The 20,889-nt window shown below is 38.7% G+C and overlaps 1 protein-coding gene across 1 annotated transcript; it reads left to right on the top strand.

Annotated features, from left to right (window-relative positions):
* Positions 1 to 161: 161 nt before the first annotated feature.
* Positions 162 to 20,815, top strand: vmp1 (vacuole membrane protein 1). The gene is made up of 12 exons (XM_072691236.1): positions 162 to 238; positions 2,470 to 2,572; positions 2,877 to 3,009; positions 3,227 to 3,317; positions 3,444 to 3,554; positions 8,687 to 8,854; positions 10,551 to 10,682; positions 13,897 to 13,977; positions 15,969 to 16,085; positions 16,830 to 16,891; positions 19,211 to 19,313; positions 19,832 to 20,815. The coding sequence occupies exons 2-12, from the start codon at positions 2,494 to 2,496 to the stop codon at positions 19,973 to 19,975; spliced, it is 1,221 nt and encodes a 406-aa protein (XP_072547337.1). The 5' UTR covers positions 162 to 238; positions 2,470 to 2,493; the 3' UTR covers positions 19,976 to 20,815.
* Positions 20,816 to 20,889: the final 74 nt, after the last annotated feature.

Genomic DNA, 20,889 nt, shown 5'->3' with positions numbered 1-20,889 from the left:
TTGTTTGTTTGTTTGTTTGTTTGTTTGTTTTTTCCCCTGTGCTGTTGCCCCGGCTGTCTGTAGATGACATTAATAAAACGTGTGGCTGAAGGGCGGGTGACTTTTATTTTGTAAAAACCTTTATCTTGTAAAGAGATCAGTGAGGGACCCGTTCCCAGGAAGTGAGATACCGGTGTCGGTGTCTTCGTAACCCACATTGACAGAGCAGAGCTTCGAGTAAAGCAGGTTGGAGCTCAAGGTAACGCTCGTCCTAACAGCATATTTACATGGGTTTTGCTAGCTAAGGCTTGCTGGACGAACTCGAGCCTCTGCGTGCTTGTGTTTCTTCTAGCTGTAGTTTTAAACGGTGGCCCGGTGTAGCCGGACAGCTTTCTGCAGGCTAGCTATGCTATGCTAGCCTGACTGCGTTTTTATTCCTCTTGCTCCGTTGCGTTTGGCTAAATGGTAGCTAGTAGCTAGTGCTAAAGCTAGCCAGCTATAATAGCTAGTGTTTCATCATCTCCTCCCTCAGGCTGAAGGAAGCCTCACACGCAGAAATCACTGTATTTAGCTAGCTATAGTCTTAGCTACATCTTGTTTTACCGCCTGACAGCTCGTCGGCTTACTCGCTCGCTTGATCGCTGGCTAGCTAGTTAGCGAGTTAGCGAGTTAGCTCGTAGCCTACAGGAAGCAGACAGCCGGCTAGCGGGCTAGCTAGCATGCTAATGAGAGTTGTGTGAGGGATCAGAGAGCGAACAGCTCACTTAACGGACAAAAGCAGCTTTAACGAGGAACAGTCGGCCTTCACACTGCTCTCACATTTAGAGATGAGAGAGCGCTCTGTGCTCACAGCCCTGAGCCCACTGCCTCCCCTCAAACAGCACTTGGCCGGATTCCCAGTCATTCAGTGTGGGACCGTGTCAGCACCCACTCCACACTGTCCTGGTTCTCTCTGTTGAAACCTCACTGGTCTTCCTGAGGATTTGGGTTAGAGGATTAGGAGAGTCAGGTTTGGGGTATCTGTGTTTCAGGTTTAATCCAAGTTTCCTATTAGCTACGTAGCTGGGACACTTGTGATGCACATTTAAAAAATAAATAAATAAATAAATAAATCATTTTTATGATCTGAAGCCAAATTCATAATCGTGTGTTATTAGATTTGATGTGGAACACATTTCTTGTATTATGTGCTTATACTGTGCTATAGTTCTGCTTCTGTTTCCCTGATTGAGTATAAACTGATTCCTATTACATGGATATGACACTTGATTAAAGTTGATGCACATTAAAAAAAAACAAAAAACAAATATATATGTATATATATATGTATGTATATATATATATATGAAGTCATATTTATAATAGTCTATTATGAGATCAGATGTGGGAAAGCATACATTAGTGTGTTATGTGATTGTACATGTTATGGTTATGCTTCTGTGTCCCTGTTAAAACCTCTGTTCTTATCCTCGGGATTAAGAGAATTAGGAGACTCAGGTTTGGTTTTTCTAGACTGTAAGAGTTCCTGATTTCATCAAAGTAACGTTAAACACAGGAAAACTAGCTAGTTTTATACATTGAGTATAAACTGCTTCCCATTTAATAGTTGTGATGTCTGATTGAAATAGTGATGCACATAAAAAATCATGCTTATTATCTTAAGTCATATTTATAATTATGTAGGATGAGATAATGGAAAAAAGTTTAACTTAATATTTAGAAAACACATTTGTGTATTGTGTACTTGTTCTAGTTCTACTTGTATACATGTTATAGTTATGCTTCTGTTTCCCTGTTGAGACCTCCGTTCTTATCCTCGGGATTAAGAGAATTAAGAGATTCGGGTTTGTTTGGTTTTTAGACTGTGAGAATTCCTGATTTCATCAAAAAAACACGAGAAAAGTAGTGTTTGTTGGGGGGAAACTATGGCACATTTAGTCTGAACTGTTTTATGACCATTTAAATGGAACTTTATGTACAGCTTAAAAAACGTTTTAATGATAATTCAAAAATGACTATTATTGAGTTAATTATCTAATTAGTCAATTATATATATTATATGTAGTTGCCTTGTAAACCTCATATGTTGTCCTAATGGTTTAGAAGATTAGCATTTAGGAGATTTAGGGTTTGGTGTATCAGGACTGTAGGATTTCCTTTTTTTGTGTCTCAGAATTAATAAAAGTAGCACAGGAAATATATGGGGGGGGGGGTGGTTAGACTATTTGTATTTATATAACAGTTTAAGAAAATGTGAACTCCTGCTTTTAGAACTTGAAGCATTGTCCTCATTACAATTTTACAACTATTTATAATGATGTGTAGAAATGCATACTTGTATATTTATAAAACCTTTTGTTTATAGTTCTGTAAAATAGCTAATTGTTTTGTTATAGTTGTTTCTAATAAAAAAATGTTGTGTTATTATTATTATTATTATTATTATTATTATTGTTATTATTATTTTATTTGTTTTTATTTTTTTTGCAGCTGTTAGAAGTCAAGTGTTTTGAGATGGCTGAAAATGGAGGGGACTGTGATTTACCACAGAGGAGAGCTGGGCCTAAAGAAAACCGCAACGGTAATTTCACAGGTTGGTATGATGCCTAATGAGTAACCCGTGTTGGCTAATCCAGCCACGTTCTGAAATCCAGTTGTACTGGTCGAAGGTTAACTGTTGGAATCACCACTGTAAATAGATAAACAGCCTGGAGAGTACCTGTGTTATTTATAGACATACTCAGCTGCTGTCTTTATCTGTTAAGAAACACGTGGCAGTTTTTTTCATGACCGGTCTTGTGCGTGCCGTGAGATATTGACTGAAATGCTACGAGAATGTTCGAAGTACCCTGGTGTAATGGCTGATGTTACCATTTGTCTGAATGCCCTGTGTTCAGACGCATCACTCCGAGAGAGAAAACAGCAAGACCGAGAAGAGCGTCTCTCTCTGGTGCTGTGGAGAAGACCTCTCCTCACACTGCAGTATTCCTTTCTAGAAACCCTCATTACCTTGAAGGAGTGGACATGGAAGTAAGCACTTAGCTTCACGCTCTGTTAATTGCTCAGGTGTTCAAACCTCCCCTTGTTCTGAACTGTTTGAGCTGGACTTTTACACGGTATTACCATTCGTTTAACATTAAATAATGGTGACCTACAGTTTATTGTATCATAGATTATTTTTCTTTTTGTTAGTGTACAAATATTTGAGTGTGTCCACTCTAAACTGTTGCCCCCTTTGTCTTTGCAGGCTGTGGAGGAGAAGAGGTGTGGTGTTTTTGGTCCTAGTGCTTTTTTCAGTCTTCTCAATGGCCTACTCAATAGAAGGAGCACACCAGAAGGTGACCTATGGCCTGTGTTTTGGTATCAACACCTGTTGGGAAAGTTTTGTTTGAGTGTGAATTGTTATCGTTGACTCTTATCTAGCGATTGTTGTCCCCTCCCACCCCCCCTCCACCCCTCTGCAGTATGTACAGTATTTGGAGAAGAAGCTCTTGTGGTGTGCCTACTGGGTAGGCTTGGGTATTCTGTCTTCAGTCGGCCTCGGCACAGGCCTTCACACTTTCCTTCTTTACCTGGTAAGAGCTTCTTGCAAACCTGTTGGTTTCTGGTAAAACAAATCAGTGTCTTGTCGCATCACACTAACTTCACTCATCTCAAAATTGAAAACTTTAGAGCAAGAGCTTTCAACAGAAATTCCTTTCAACAGAAATTCTTGTGTAAAAAGATCTTTTCATTCTAAGTATTCTAAGTATTTTTGGAGCTTTTCTATTGGTTAATTCATCAAGAAAGACAATGAGACAATGTTAAGAACAACAGCTTTGAAAAATGGTGATAAATGGAAGATGCATGTTTTATGCATGTCAGCAACAATGGCTAAACTTTTAATTTGAGAAAAGAGGGCCTGCTGCTAATGTAGAACTTTCCCACAAACACAGCATAGCATTAGTCTGTGTTCTTTTTTTGCTCAGCCCACAGATTTGTGTTTAACTTATTAGCAACCAAGACAATCAGCTACCGTTTAGTGTTCGTGATGATGAAGGACGTGTTGATTTCTGTGGACCTAGTAACTGCTGTGAGAGCTTGGCCACAGTCTACAGATTACCTCACTGGGTTCTAAGCACTCCCCACCATTATGGAGCCAGTGGTGATCAATGGGGTCCAAACAGTACCCACCATTATGGAGCCAGTGTTGATCGCCATGGTCAACGCACTATCCACCATAATGGAGTCAGTGGTGATCACTGAGGTCCAGGCACTACATACTATTTTGGAGACCATGGTGATCATTGTGGTCCAAGTAATGTCCACCATTATGGAGCCAGTGGTGATTAGGGGGGTCCAAGCACTACATAGTATTATGGAGCCAGTGGTGATCACTATGGGCCAAGCACTACATACTATTATGGAGCCAGTGTTGATCATAATGGCCCTAGTACTACCCACCATTATAGAGCCAGTGGTGATCACTGAGGTCCAAGCACTACATGCTATTATTATATCAAGCCTTCAAGAGATTTCATGTCTGAAGAACGATGAAGGAAGGCAGCAGGAGTAGAAAAAAAGTTATATGAAATAAGAAAGGCTAACAGAATACACATTTTTTTATTCCTGCTTTTCTCTTCAAACATATTGAAATGTCTGAGGGTATGTGGTCTGTCCGTTTAGATTTGATGATGGCTGGTGATTTTTAGCCAGAGTGTAAACTATAAACAGTGTGTCCCTGTTAAATATGCAAGCTGAACATTTCCCCCGTATCAACTACCAGTTCTTCTAAATATAGAGCACATATGACGCTCCGTTCAGTTAGTTTTCTCAAATCTCCTCAAAGATATTAGGAGATTTTTTTTTGTGTTGTGGTGCTGATTTATACACATATATAACATTTAACATTTTTATTTCTTTTGAACATTTTTATAGATGCTTTTGCAAGGCTAGAATTGAAATGCTTCCAGGAGTAGAACATTTATTAAGCAAGAGGCTCCTTCTGTAACGCTGTGAATTTGTGCTTCTCACAGTTTGTCCGCGTGGTGGGATCACACACTCATTTCCACTGAGTCAGAATTATCAGGCAGTGGTCGGAGCCGTTGGATTTCTGTCGAACTCTGGTGAAGTCATGATGGCAGCGCAATGACTAGCATGTGGTTAACGTTCGTGCTCATCTTTCTGACAGATGGGGATGTGAAACTTAGATTGCGATGGGGTTTTCAAAGCTGGCTCTTGATAATCTCTCCTCAAACCTCAACACATAGTGGCATTCACACTGCATACTAGCACACCAAAAACAAACACACAAAAAATCAACAGCAGCTAAAAATAATGAAAAGTGGTGTTGGTGATTATTGCAAATGTATTAATTATATGTAATATCATGATATTAAAAGTGAATGCCACAATATTTCAATTTTTTTTTTTTTGCCTGTAAGTACCAGGTTATTTGGTGTAGGATACATTTTTGGCACAATATTTCACACACTGCACTGGACTATATCCAGTGAACCAGGACTAAATACACCTTTTGTAATTAAACATCTAGTTGGTCATTGGTCTAGACCAGTAGTTCACAATTGTCTTAGACCACAAGCACTAAAACCGCCGATCACCACCTACAAGGCATTTCAGTAGAACTCGCACCGCATATACATGCACTTATTCATAGTAGGCCATACGTAGTCTCCACACATGATGCGTCATTGTTTTTGCCAGCGGTTCTCCACCAATGATGTGACGCTCAGTGTTGTGTGACTTACCCCCTTGTTCTATCTGCTAGCTAGCATGATGGGATGTTTGATCGTTGTTTCTGGCGAATGGGCTACACCTACTCATTGAAAGCTTGAGACACAGGGAAACATCGAGGGCGTGAGGCGATGTGGTGAATAATGGCGACTACATAGCATCACAGTGCAAATGTTATTTCATGGAAATTGCAGATAAACACTTTTAGTGCATGCAGTAAATGTTTTGAGGTCATCTGGCTTACCATCTTGGGATGCTTTGCGTACCAGCGGTGGTACATGTACCACAGCTTGAGTACCACTTGTCTAGATGGACAAAAATGGACAAAAGTCTGCTGCATAGCTAAAAGTAGAAAACAAGTAGTAGCAACTCATTCCTTTTTTTAACACTTCTGTATTCTATTGAGTTTGTAGAAACATTCAGGTTTGCTGTCTGGCAGCAGTTTCGATGTGTATTGTTAACTGCACTCAAGAATAGGATTTTATAGTGAATTTGCACTTCTGCTTCAGCAACAGATCTGAAATGGCAGCTCATGGCAGCCTATTTTACCATATTTTATGTTTGTTAGTTTTTAGGCACCTCAGACAGTTTTTACATCCTTTGCTTCATTCATTTGAACAAAAAAAATTGAATTGAATTGAATAAATTGAATTTGAAATTGAATAAAACCAACCCCAATCCCAGCCCCACCTGAACTCACATTCTATACACAGATGTACAGAAAGGCTCCTCATAATGACATTGTTTATGTTCTTGATAATGAAATTGCAGTCCAGGAGCTTAAAAGGTCTAGATGTGTAATATTATCCAGCAACGTACCACAAATTACAGCCCATAAAAATTGCTTTGAGAAAGTTAATTCCAATAATTGTGTTCAGTTGTTGTACAAAAATGGGCAAATCAACCTGATTACAGTTTATTTTGCATAACTAGTGAGGGAAAATCTAACAGATTTTAACTACTTGTATTGACACAACTATTGGTGCATCTAAAGGAGTTTAAAACTTAAAATTTTTGGTAGACTCCCCTTTTACAATACCCCTCATCAATTTTAGGCTTTATTTATTTGCAGTAAATTCCTGATTGCCTGGGTAATGAATTCATTATAACTCTGAGTGATGTGGCATCACCTGATCAGGCCCTGCCTGCTTTCTGCTGTATGACTGCATCATGAGATCATGCCTCTCTTGTGACTAGAACTGAGGTGTTCCTGTCTCGATGATTTCAGCTCTGCTGACTGCAGGGGTTCCTCAGCTCCACAGCCATCTGGGCGGATGCTTCTCCCGTGAAATGTCTGCTGCCGCCGATTTCTGTTCCACAAAGTGGAGCAGGGTCTGCTGAAAGGTTTATGTTTGCTCCCACAGTTAGTTTGCCCTTAGTTAGACTAAATCTTTCCCTAAGCCGTGAGTTAACCGGTAATCAGACCCCACCTGGCCTCTTTTCAATGCAGTCGGAAGAACACTGAAGGGCCCTGCCTTGTGAAGCCCAAGGAAGTGTGTCAGACCTTTGCAATGTGCTTGACCCATGGCATATTGGAATATATGGAATACACCCCCACCAAGATTCCCACATAGTAGGCCTAGGGAGAAACTGACATCATTGACGTATTGTGTGGCCTCTTTTCACTGGCTTAATTTATCATGGTCTGTGTTTAGTCTAGTTGTGGAGGCCCTGAGTGGGTCTTTAGCTTTTATTTCCTAGTCAAGAATTGACCAAACAGCGCCATGTCCATAGTGTGAGTGACTTGTCGTGTGAGTGTTGCTGTAGTGGGATTTAGTTGATTTTACCACTTAGTTTTTTTCCCCTTATTATCTAATTATACTGATCTATTAATCGTATGTGGTCTCTATTCAATCGCAGTACAGCTTTCTACAGTCTCTAGTTTACAGGATGAAATTCCACAGTTCAAGGGTTATGGCTCTGAAAGATCCTCCACCCGCTGAGAAAAGAGAGTCTGGTGTAGAGGTCTGAAGGTACTGGGGGGGGCTGTATGGATGGAGGAACTTCCCAAGATATGCATGAATCAAACCACGAAGTCCTTTGAAAGTAGTGAGCAGTATTTTATAGTTAAGGTCCCACATCTGTCCTACATTTTTTTTGCGTTTTTTATTTTTCATTGTGGTCCACTTATAGCATTGTGGTCTTATGTTCCAAAAATGGCCATAATTCATTTCCAAACAAGCTGTGTTTGGTACTGGGCCTTTAAAGGTACCCAAGAATTTGTTATTGGATACTTTCAGTTGTTCGATGTTTAATTAGTAAGTATGTGAATTTAATTGGGCTAAAAAAAAAGAAATGCTCAGACGCGGTTTCAGACGGCCGTGAAAAACCCTGTTATTTCGTCTCCGGATGAAACACCCTGATTTTCACTTTTATGAAGTGCTCATGGAGAGGGGGGGCGTGCCTAGCATTGCTTATCGCCGTTACGGGAACTACTATAGTGGACCCTTGGTTTCCTTCAGTTGGCCCTTGTGCCTTCTTCAGTCAGCCTTAACCTTTAGCCTCTTTAGTCTCGCTCTCATATTGTCCTGCTTTTAGCCTCAAAGGTCTTTTACTAGTGGACTGAGTGTGTCACAAATACAAAGAATCACAGAAACCATGAATTCGCAATGGACATTAGCAGTGTTTCCATGTGATCAAAAATTACTAATAGCCCATTAATATTTGGTTCGCATTAGTAATGTACAATGTAATGTGCAATTTTTGCTGTTGTTAACCTTTCCGCTACAGGCTTTTTACTTACAGGCAAAAGTACTGTCCAGGGTAATTGACTGACTGTATTCTACAGATACTGAAGCTGCATCCATAAAGATTATGTCTAAATGTCCATAGTATTATCTTAATTTTCAGATTATTTCAATAAGGTGTTTAAGACTACTATTTTAGGACCTGGTTTATGGGTTAGTACCATAATTCTGCAGGTTTTTCAAATGTGGACAGAATCATTTAAATGGCTTATGCTTGTCCTTTACAGGGCCCCCACATAGCGTCTGTAACTCTGGCAGCCTACGAATGTGGCTCTGTAAACTTCCCCGAGCCTCCGTACCCAACGCAGATCATATGTCCCGAAGAGGAGGTGGTGCCAGATAGCGTTTCTCTCTGGACCATCATGTCAAAGGTCCGCCTGGAGGCCTGCATGTGGGTGAGTGGATTGCAGACATGCTTAGATGCTTTACATTCATTCTTGCCTCTTTTTATTATTAGAGCCTATCCCTTTTCTCTTCCCTCATAAAAAGGGATAACAGTTGTTTTACACACATGGCTATAATTGACTGCCAGTTCACTCCCTTTCCAACCACATGTTACTGGTTAGAGCAATAATCCACTAGAAATGTGTATAACAAGTGGAAGCTGGTGAAGACTGGTGAGTTTGCATTTAAAAAAAAAAAAAAAAAATTATATATATATATATATATACACACACACACACACACACACACACACACACACACACACCAGATTACATTGGAGCAGATGCAAGTAAACATAAATGCTGGAAAAAGTTTTTTACACGATTGTATTGTTTCGAAGGAAAGAAAGCTTGATTTCAGATTTCTCCTGGATGCCCAGAGCCAGTGCATGGGCTTGTACAGTTCCATCACCAGTAAACCTGTTGTAACATCATTAAGCACTGATTTACCAAAGCAGGTGCTGGGTGATAACTATAACTAAGTAATACTAGACTCCCATGAGAATTTTAAGTTACCATCTTGAAGATGCAAGGTGTTTGCGTGACAGCAACTATATATAGTCACAGAAAAAAACCCTTGCATCTCCAACTTCCCAGGAGACTTTCAAAACACTAAATTGTTTTGGAGCATTTTCCTCAGTCCATTTATCATAAAATTGTGACATAAAGCAGCCAGTTGCCAGATTCACATTATATAAAAAAATAGGAGATTTAAGTTTTTTTTTGTTTGTTTTTTTTTTGGTAAACAGCAGTAATCTACAAATAATCTGTAATATATAAGATGTACAGCTCAGGGCTGTGCATAATTCAGAATTTCTGATTTTAAGGTCAATTTAATTCAGTGAATGAATTGACTTGAATTCGACTTAAATTCAATTCCACCTCCTGTATTCCAATTCAGAGAAATTCGTTCTTATCACATCAGTGAGAATGTGATACTTTTAACACACATTCTCTGTGGTTTCCATAAGTTGCTAACCAAAATGAATGAGCACAGATATGCATATTGCTGTAATTACAAAAATCCAAAGTACAAACAAGCTCTGGCCCCTCAATTACCATATTTCACTAGACTGTACTCCAAACAAAATGTCCTAAATGTTTGGACAAACAATTTTAAGATTTTAAGCAAGGTATTCTGGTGTCTGGTTCTTGTGTCCTAGTGCTGTCCTATCATTTTCTTCCATTTGAAAGTTAATAAAATTTTAATGTTCTGTTTTATAGAGTATGTTGTTAATGTAAAAACTAGGCCTATTTACTACAATAAAGTATTGTGTACATAAAGTCCATACAGTAATATCTGTTACATTTGTTGTGTGTGTGTGTGTATGTGTGTGTGTATATATATATATATATATATATATATATATATATATATATATATATATATATATATATATATATATATATATATATATATATATATACACTTTAAAGCTTCATTGTTAAATACACCTTGATTATGTATCATGATTTTTTCTACTTCCTGCAATTCGAATTTGAATTGCAATTCTGCTTCCTGTTTTATTTTCTGGAATTTAGGGGTCATTCTCAATTCAGTTCAGAATTTAGTTTGACCCTGGTACAGTTACATTGTAAGTATCAATGTTTGCACATGTAATGGTTTGAGTGTTAAATCTGTGTGCAGGGTGCAGGCACTGCTATCGGAGAACTGCCTCCATACTTCATGGCGCGAGCAGCGCGTCTTTCCGGAGCCGAACCGGATGACGAAGACTATGAGGAATTTGAAGAGATGCTGGAACAGGCACAGAGTGCCCAGGTGAGGATTCACTCCAGCATTAACTCTGCCACTCCTCCTGTGTGTCCAGACTCCTGTGCAGTTGTTGTTGCAGGTGTGTTGTGATGCAGCTTAACTGTCAACAGTTCTGTGCCGTACTGATCAGATCTACGGCTGTGCAATATGACTGAAAAACTAATTTCTCGTTATACAATACATAGTACGAAAATATTCGTTTTTACCATAGAAACACCATGCTGTATATTTAAATAGTAAATATCCAAATCTCTAATACATATATATATATAAAATACAGTTGCACTCTTCATGGTATTTCACTGACTTAGCAAACTGCACTGGATTATGTTGTTTAAGATGGTGAAATACAGTCGTCAGCTGCTACCTTTAGGTCTTACCTTAATTGTTTCTGCAGCATACTTTTCTCAGGGATGTACTCCTCCGGAAACCAACCTATTTCCACTCAAACCACCCATGCACGTTGGTTTTTGAAATTAATACGAATTGATAATACAAATATGGTCATGTTGCCCAGCACTAATCAGATCACCTTATTTGAGTCAAATGTTGCAGCAGGGGTGTAAAAACTACAGAGAAACCTTTCTTTTTTGTGTGATTCAGTGAAATGTGATGTGTGAGACTAATCGCCGTTACTGGTCCCCACACAGAGATATCTTTGGACATTTGTGGGCAATTTCATTTAAACAACAAATAATACCAACAACAGTAGAAATAACAAATAACTTTTAGTTACTTCAGTGTTTAATTTATTGTAAAAAAAAAAATAGTTTCCTAAATTAGTAAAAGAACAAGTATTCATTTATTATTATTATTATTCTTATTTAAATACTAGTAATAATACTAATAGTAGTAGTAATAATAATATTTGTATATTATTTTAGTTGTACTAAGGTTTTGCATGTGTATTACAATGTTCATACTAGGTGTTTGTGTGTGTCTGTCTCTGCCTCTCTCTCTTACATAAAATTTTAAAATAAATAAAAATAATTATTGCAAAAAAAAGGAAATGATGTGATATCACATTTCATTTTTTTATAATTAATTTTATTTATTTCAAAATGTTATATATATATAATTTTATTTTATTGTGAGGGGAAAAAATAATAAATAATATTGCAAAATAATAATAATAGCAATAGGATTGTATACACTTGTGTGTACACTAGTAATGGGATTTGTCAATACACAAATTTTTGTTTTTTCATTTCATTTGCTTCATTTGGTTTTTCATTTGCTTGCCAAAACGGCAAGCAACAAATGACTTCACACACATTATGCAAAAGATTGTGACCTCACCCAAATCAGCTTTTCAAAATATTGTATTTATATACTTATACAACAGAAATTTGTCTGAGATCAGACAAATGTAAAAATTAATTTGTGTTGTCTAGCTACCCTTGTGCCCACAAACACCGTGACACCGCTACCTAATAGTCATCATGTGCTGGCAAGCCCGATGCATGCTTGAACCTTAGCACACCTTGTCCTTAAGTCTGGGAAATGGGGATTAAATGCAAGTTCACAGGGCATTCTACAACCTTCAAGTGTTCATGGGTGTTTGAACTTCAAGGTGCTGGCCCCCCAGATGGCATGGCGCGGTATCCTATCCGCGCCAACTTTTCCGATGCGTCTGTGTCACTCCCATCAAACCCTCGGTGTTGTGGTTTACTGATCCTGGTCATGTGACAGCTTCTTTGAAAAGCCCTCCTCTGACTTCCAGTAAATTCTTTGAACAGGCGGGTGACTCAGAGGACAGCTTCCTTTTAATTATGGCCTGTTAGTGTCTGAGTGGACCCCACATGGCCTGTTCTTTTCACTGGGAGAAATTTTAATTGGTTAAATGCTTGGAAGCAGCTTTCGCTACGCTACCTTCGGCAGATGATGCATCAGCAAAAAAAAAAGTCTGGAATGGAATGCAGATTAGTTGGTGAAAACGCTCAGTGGTACTTCACGATCTGTTTCTGGACAGTGTACACTGTTAACATGCTGCGCTTTAAGTACAATAGGGCCTTTTTTGCAGTATTGCCTAAACTGGCTTTGTTGCCCAACGTTGTGGTATCATATTTCTGCCAGGAACGTTGGGAGTTTGTGCACATGTTTGCACTGGACAGACTCTTAATCCAGAGAAGTTCACTCGTGACTCACTTCAACCAGAAGGCCTTCAAAAAGCATTTGCGCTACAAGACCACACCCAGTGATGAAATCTGTACGGGTTACTGAAGCATCCATTCAAACGAGAAGTGCCAAGTTTTATAAAATCAAGCCTGGAAGCTTAACATCCACACTGCAGGTCAATGCAGCACTGTTTTTATTTTTTCTATTGTGTACAGCTCGATTTTCTGTGGGCTTTTGGGTTCTCCAGATGAGTTTCCAGCAGATTAATCATACACACTATACTGTATGCAGATGCACCGGAGTGCTGGATGAATCACGTTGGATCTAAAGTAAACGTTAGGAGGTTCTACACCAATACCCATCTTGACTTTTTACATGTACAGCCTAAAAACAATAACTGTGCTAGCAGTGGTTCTTTGAGCAATGCCATAGAACAGTGTTTCTCAACCCTGGTCCTGGAGGCACTGTACCCTTGCACATTGTCATAAACTCACTGCTTTAACCCTTTTAAACAGTCCTATGGCCGAAAGTGTTTTTACAAACTTCTATTATCGGAGAATAGCCTCACCAGTTTCTACAGAAGTCCCTGTAGTTACTGAGTAATTTGCCTTAGTGTGTAATAAGCCTTGGAGTGTTAGGAGGTATAGCACACCCCCTGCAACTCTGAAAGGGCCTGTTGGGTGTGTTGGGAGCAGGGAAAGCACTAAAATGTGCAGGGATGTTCATTAGAAGTGTCATAATAGTTAATCACAGCAAATCAATCCAGCACACACAACAATAAGTTGTTTTTTATTCCCCTAAATGTTAAAATATTAAAAATACAAAAAAGCACAGAGTTCCTACATTGGCCTGCAGTGCGTATTATTAAGCAAAGCATGTTGTATTCATCACTGAAGTACATCACACCTGTATAAATGTATTAGTATTATGAACATTTACAAGCTAACTAGTCCCCAAGTATCTGTGTTTTAGTGTTTTAAGAGTTTCTGCACTTGCTTGCTCTGCTCTCTTTAAATCTAGCAATCCAGCCTGGCGTAATATAAAATGTGTGTATTATTATAATATTGTTTTTTTTTTTTTTTTTTGTTCCTGTTATTTGCAGGACTTTGCAACAAGAGCCAAACTTGCTGTTCAAAAAATGGTCCAGAAAGTTGGGTTCTTGGGCATCCTAGCCTGTGCTTCGGTAAGTTTGTTCTCGTTCTGCTTCTGTATATTGCAGTTGCATCAGCATCAGTACGTGAGTGTATAACCCATCACTGCTTATAAAAGTGCTGCTGAATTTTTGTAAGTACTTTGATAGTAGACATATTACAGGCAAACTAAAGTGGTACTATATTATGAAGTCATTAAGGGAAAGATGATGATAAACTCAATGTTGGCCCGGGGGGGGGTGGGGGGGTGTTCAACATCAGAGAATGTTTAGTTCGCCACCTTTTTGTGTGTGTGCTGGACTTAGTTGGAGAGTTGTGTGCATTAGACACCCAGGAGTGCACTTAACTGTTGGAATTTGTGTGGGATTGGCATTTTTTGGCGCTCTTCAGTTCGCAAAGTTTTTTGACATTCCTCAACTATGAGCACACTGTTTCTGATGCAGGAGTGTTTCAACTTTGAGCCAAACAAAATTTGTGAAGCAAGCCCAGGAGCTCGGCACTGAATGATGGCAAATAATCTTTAAAAAAAATACTTTTATGTAGTTAAAATTAAAACAAGAAAATTAAAACATTTAGATATACAGATTGGATTAAATATTACATATCCATACATTGAGATGGTGATTTGAGATAAATAAATTCATTAATTAATTTAAAAGCTTCTCTAGCCTTTCTTTGGATGATGATCGAATGATCATGTTTATTTTATTGTGAAGACACACTCCAGAGAGTGGGTTTTACAAAATGTTGAAATCTCATTGTGTTATTAAGTAATCTGGAAAACACAATCTGGAGCAACTCTCATTGAGAATGTACTTTTAAAGATGCACATCCAGGTTGTAAAAAAGCCCCAACATAAACAACATAAACCTACTGCTGATAACTGGCCACAGGATGACAGAACTGATAATAACCACTTCAAACACTGAAAAGAGAAAGAGTGAGATGACTGGCATTAAGAGGAAATGGAGACGAGGGCTAGTGACTACAACACATGTCATGCATACAATCATCCACGTTGAAGTCTCTTGGGCTGCCATGCATTACATATTAATACATGGTGGTTTGTGGTGATGTGCGGGGGGCTGGCATTATTTTTGCCGTGTCGCTGTGTAAGACCAGTAAAAAGCCTTTAACAGTTATGCGCCATCTCTGTGTTAGCAATATGTTCAAAATCCAGTTGCACTTTATTTTAAGGAGAAACACAAATTGGTGTTTTATCAAGGTTTCGTTCTTGCGTTCAATAAAGCCGGAATTACACATTTCTAAATGTTTTTTCTGTACGTTAAATTGAATTTAGACGACATGAACAAATTAATGTTCTAGTGCTGTTTAGCCTGCAACTGGAGAGGAGTATAACCTATAGCATCTGAAATGTCCACAAACTGGTTTAATGCCGTTTTAACAACCAATTGACTCTTGTATGGAAATCGTACTGAAATAATAGAAATTCTTACTTTGCAACAGTTCTACAAGGAGTAAATACTAAATTTATGATGCAGATTGACTTCTGTGATTAATAAATAAATATTTATTTAGTGGTTTTCTAGTCTTTTTAGTGATGAGGACAAATTGTTAATTGTGATTAATAATAATAATGAAAGACCTTAATTAACCCCTTATTTGTGTCTCTAGAAATCATTCAGTATGGCTTTTTTCTATGGGTTCAAAATCTGGAAAATAATGAGTTTAAATTATTTGTGGGAATTTTATCTTGAATATTTTAGTTTGATTCTAGTTAGATTGAATGACACGACCTGATTGTGAAGGGACCATTGAAATTAAATAAAAATAATAATAATAAAAAAAAACATTCTGTTGAGTTTTGGCATTTTTGTCACACTTTTAAAGAGAACCTGTAGATGCCATTTTCCCAACATTTCAAAAAATGGCTTTCTCAACCAAAATAGTCATTTCTGTACTGTTCTGTCTTATTTTGATCATCATTATATGCTTTATTTTATTGATTCATTCATTAATTTTTTTTTCTTCTTTTTTCTCTCCTTTTTTTATTCTTTCTCAGATCCCTAATCCACTGTTTGACCTGGCTGGAATTACATGTGGTCATTTCCTTATCCCATTTTGGACCTTCTTTGGAGCAACTCTCATTGGCAAGGCTGTTATAAAGATGCACATCCAGGTATTGTGACTGAAGAAATAGGGAACAATCTTTGTTGAACAATTTTTAGACATCTTAATTACAGAGATCATGTGCTGCATGCGCTTGTGTTCTAGTAACATTAGCTTGTGTGTAACTGTGGGCTTATTCCCCGGAGTGGAAGTTTTTGGGTGGGGGCGGGGGGCTTTAAGTCCGTACAGATGCATCAGTGGCTTTATGACCGTACAGATGCTGAGAAAGATCGTGGTGTCAGGAGACTGTTAAATAAAGGACCTTGCGATTAGTGCTTTCCTGGGTTAATGCTGGAAGACTGGACAAATCCTCCAAGTCATTTTCAAAGCTTAGTCATGACTAGCCCCCTACTTTAATGAGACTTCTTGGTTGAAGCAGCATGAAAGGTACATGCTTTATCACCAAAAACATCACCCTGTTCTTTGCTTTCATGAAAAAACGATGACTACATAGTTTGTAGGCAAGGCCTAAGCAAACAGGAGTCCCTTGAGGTGCTGTTCCAGTCATCAAAGCAGGCTGACACATAGTGAGCTTGTCAGTCAGTGATCTCACCACTCCTCCTCTGGAAGAGAGTCTCTCAGCATCTCCTGCAGACACAATGTGCCTCAAGGCTTTGCGTGTCATATCCTTTCCTCCCTAGAGTTACTCTGATTCTCACACACACACTAAAGGCCCGTCCATCTTATCTCCTTTACTTCTCATTCTCTTGATTCATTGTCTGAAACTTTCTGTCCATGTCTGATCTCTCCCCAGAAACTGTTTGTTATCATAACATTCAGCAAGCACATAGTGGAGCAGATGGTTTCGCTGATCGGGTGAGTAATGAAGGCATGTGTTTATGAGGAAAACGGGGAGAACCCAGGATTTCTGGCAGTGTTGCAGTTTGAGAATGACTGCAGTCTCAGAATGACATGAAATCATAAAAATAGTGCATGACCGTTATTCAGAACGCGGCCCAAAAGGTGATGCCATTAAAAACACACTACCTGATTTTGCATCCACCAGTGCGGCATGGCCAGATGCAGGCTTCTGCACCTAAATACTTTTTAGTTGCTGTCACACAAATAGACTTTACAGCGGAAGGGAAAAACAACCTACTTGACTTTCAATGGAAGTCTATGTAAACAGAGCATTTCTATTGGTCCATTCATCAAAAATGAGATTTACTTAATAAAGTAATGGAATAAATAATCTATTGATGAAAAAAAAGCTTTGGCATGTAATAAGCATTGTAAAAATAGCTTCCTGAAAAAATAACCAATGGCTTTCATTTATGACAACATGCATACATACAATGAACCTGATGAAAGCCTCTCAGTATAAATTGGTTTAAGACACACAGTTATAGGATGCAGTATTCACTACATAGGTCTCTATGCAATTGTGTCCCATAAGGTCCCATGAGCAAATCTCTCTGTGGCTTTTCAAATGTGAGACTCCGACTAGTTTCAGAGCATCTCCTTGAAGATGGACATTTTGGTGGTCCTGAGTTCCTCTGTATGTTTTCCGAGTTTTACATGATAGAAAGTCCAGTTGTGGCTATTTTAGGTCTCAGTCATTAGTGAGTTTATGTGCATGAACAGTAGAAAATTGTGTGTAACCCATTTCCCCACATGACAGTACAGCATTTTAAACTTTAATGGAAAAAGGGCATTAGTTGCTAGAAAACATGCACATCTCGAGGGCTCAGTAGCTCAATAACATATTTCCAGAGCTGTTTTAAAAATGCCCAGGTGTTTCTATGTTGGGAAATCAGAATTTTATGTTAGTCACTTCTTAGTGCGTGTGTTTTATCTACCAGCTGTTGAAAAGCTAGCGGATAAAATGATTAGCAGAGAGTGTTTGAGATTTAAATTGGTCGAAGGAAAGATGATTTGTGAATCAAATCATTGGTTCACATCAGAGATTCGTTTTGATTTGAGTTTTGGTCTGCATTCAGTAATAATAGACCAGATCAGCGTGTTGAGGAACTTGCAGACATTTAGCCCAGTTCACTGAAACTCTTTAATGGTGTGTAGGTTTCTTTCATTTTGAATGTTTGCATGCGACTCAGTTCTCACAGCAGTGGTCAGACACTTCTGAATCATCAACTAAAGAGCTTTGAGCTTTTCATTTCCAACAGTTAACACTAATGGCTTTGTGTGTAGCGTACTGTCTGGTTTTCAGTTGACTGAACAAAATGCCATTTATGGAGATGGCTGGTGGTTTAACAAGAAGTATATGGCAGCTCTGTGATCCACCACAGTTGGCTGAAATTAGGATAGACTTTTTGTAGGTTTTTTTTTTTTTGCTCTGAAATTGAACCGGAATTCTTTTTCATTCATAATTGGGACCATGCGTTTTTCATGATAGAATTCACAGATAGGTTGGAATGCGCTGACTAAATTTGATTAAAGGAAAGTGGCGAGAAGACTAAAAGAGGCTCCACTTGATTGTTTGACGTAAAAAATGAGTCTTGGGTTGGGTTCCTAACCACCAGTCTTCAGTCCTCGCGGTAGTCTGGGGTCGGATGAGTCGCGTTATGACTAATCAGGATTTCTTTGGCTCCTTTTCTTTAATAGATTTATGGATGTTCTTTATATATTATATGCATTATTCTATTATATATTATACATATATATATTCCATCACTTTCAAACATCAGACTACTCAAGCTTACTATTGGCTTCAGTAAATGGCACAATAAGCACAAAGCACCTTGATGCTTCCTAGTCACTCACTGTTTTCTAAGCATCTCGTTAGATTTGCATTACAGTCTTATGGATGGCAGCGTAGCCTAAAACAATCCACTGACCCGAAACACCATTTAAGGCTTGTGCATTTGTGCTGTACAATAGATGCGTGTCACTGGCAGACACTCCTTCCAACCTGGGCGGTTCTTCTTGCATGCTGCTGGTGACACAATATCGACTCACTTCCTGATTAATAGCTTCAGACCAGTTCCAACAGGAAGCTCAGTAATATAAGTGAGGGTTCAAAGATCTCTCTCTCCAGTCTGCTGTGGCACCTCAGCCAGAGCACTCACATGGCCTGAGCGAGAGCTCCATATTCATGGCGGCCTGAGTGGACGGCCTTCAGCGTCGCCTTGGTAAGTCCTAGCCCACCTAACGCAGTTTGTTCCGGTTCATTCACAGAGCCATACCTGGGGTTGGAGCCTCCTTACAGAAGCCTTTCCGTGAATATCTGGAAGCCCAGAGAACTAAGCTTCATAACCCAGTTGGAGATGGCACACCTGCGGTAAGAACCAAGGCTGGCTTTATTCATTTTCCTCCTGCAGTCTTTGATTGTGAGAACCTATTCTTGGAACAGAAAGACCCTTGTGGTTACACTTATTTTCATGCAGGTTTCCATTTTCTAGTTTCTATTTGAGCTTCACCACAACAGCAAGATAAGACTAAGGGGATTATTACAAGTGTAGTTGGTCAGGGTGGTAGAATTAAATGGCAGTTAAAGCAATATTTGGGCTTATTAAGAAAAGGTTCTCACCAGGAAATGTTGGATTCTTGAGTGGAGAGTGTTGTTTTCCCATCCTGCTCAGCAGTTCTGTAGATTTGGTGTGCTTTGTTGTTATTATAATGGTACAGTGGTCCAGTTTGGAGCCTTTGTCAGTGTGTGAGAGAGTTTGACACCTTAATTATGCTTTCGGAATTCATGAAAAGTCATTACAACGACCAAGGATTGCTGCAAAAGTGCAGATTCTTAATATACTGATTGTATCTGTATAGTAAACCCGATTCTTTGCTTCTTCTATGCAGGGAGAGAGCTGGCTGTCCTGGGTTTTTGAGAAAGTGGTGCTCGTCATGGTCTGCTATTTCATTCTGTCCATCATAAACTCCATGGCACAGAGCTATGCCAAGCGGCTCCAGCAGAGGAAGTACTCTGAGGAGAAAACCAAGTGATATAACTCGTATAACTCACAGTAACCCATCTCAGGCTCCCGTCATGGAAGCTAAGAAACATTTAACCTGAAATGGCTAAATGGGCACTAATTTATTTGTGCTTCTATGTGTATAATTATGTTGGATCTCTTTTGTTTTTTTGTTCGTTTTGTTTTTTCACTTGTCTGTAGCGTTTGACTATTAAAATCAGATGTTCTAAATGTGTGATTTTTACCTCTACAGAGACACAGCAGTCTAGCAAAGACTGTGAGCAGTTAATACTTGTTGCAATGCCTTATGCAACATTGCAGGGTCATGCTTCCATTGAAGTGAATAGAGTTCTGATCACTAGAATGATTTATTGAATTTCTACGGTGATGGTGTGGATGGGCAGGGTAGGTTGTTTGTTTGTTTGTTTGAGTGCTGATGCAATGGATGTTTTCAGGGACAGTTGTGTTTTTTTTTGTTTTTTGTTTTTTGTTTTTTTTTTTAAACACAAATCTGATGTCATTTTCTTTATTTGTTATACAAAGACAGCAATATCGAAAGATCGGTGTGAATGAATAGTTTGCACATTGTGTAAATAATCCGTGTCTTAACATAGATGTGCATAGATTTATTCACGTTTGACGAGGTCTTGTACGCAAATAATGCAAACTATTATTTTAACCTGGTAAACTGTAAAAAAAAAACTTGCTGTGCACATAGACATCTTACCACCCCCACACCCCCTCACATCAGCTGCCTAAATCGTTCTGGTCCTTTGTCTGTTTTGTTGTGTGTTTTAAGCTGAAACTCCTAGCGTGTTTTTCATAGCTATTGTTGACTTATTTCTGTTTGACATTAAATTGAATTAATACATCATTCTGTTATACTTGCTGTGAGCTCGGTCTTATTAATATTCCACATCTGTCTGGGACCTTAAACCCTCCTTA

Source organism: Salminus brasiliensis, chromosome 11, assembly GCF_030463535.1.
Source record: "Salminus brasiliensis chromosome 11, fSalBra1.hap2, whole genome shotgun sequence".
Lineage (NCBI taxonomy): Eukaryota > Metazoa > Chordata > Actinopteri > Characiformes > Bryconidae > Salminus > Salminus brasiliensis.
Note: the sequence above shows the minus strand (reverse complement) of the source record. Positions and strands in the feature narration are given on the sequence as shown.

Coding starts and splice junctions, on each gene's coding strand:
- vmp1 (XM_072691236.1), top strand. CDS start 2,494: ATGGCTGAAAATGGAGGGGACTGTGATTTACCACAGAGGAGAGCTGGG. Junction 3,010..3,226: donor TTGAAGGAGTGGACATGGAA/GTAAGCACTTAG, acceptor TTGTCTTTGCAG/GCTGTGGAGGAGAAGAGGTG. Junction 16,086..16,829: donor TTATAAAGATGCACATCCAG/GTATTGTGACTG, acceptor ATCTCTCCCCAG/AAACTGTTTGTTATCATAAC.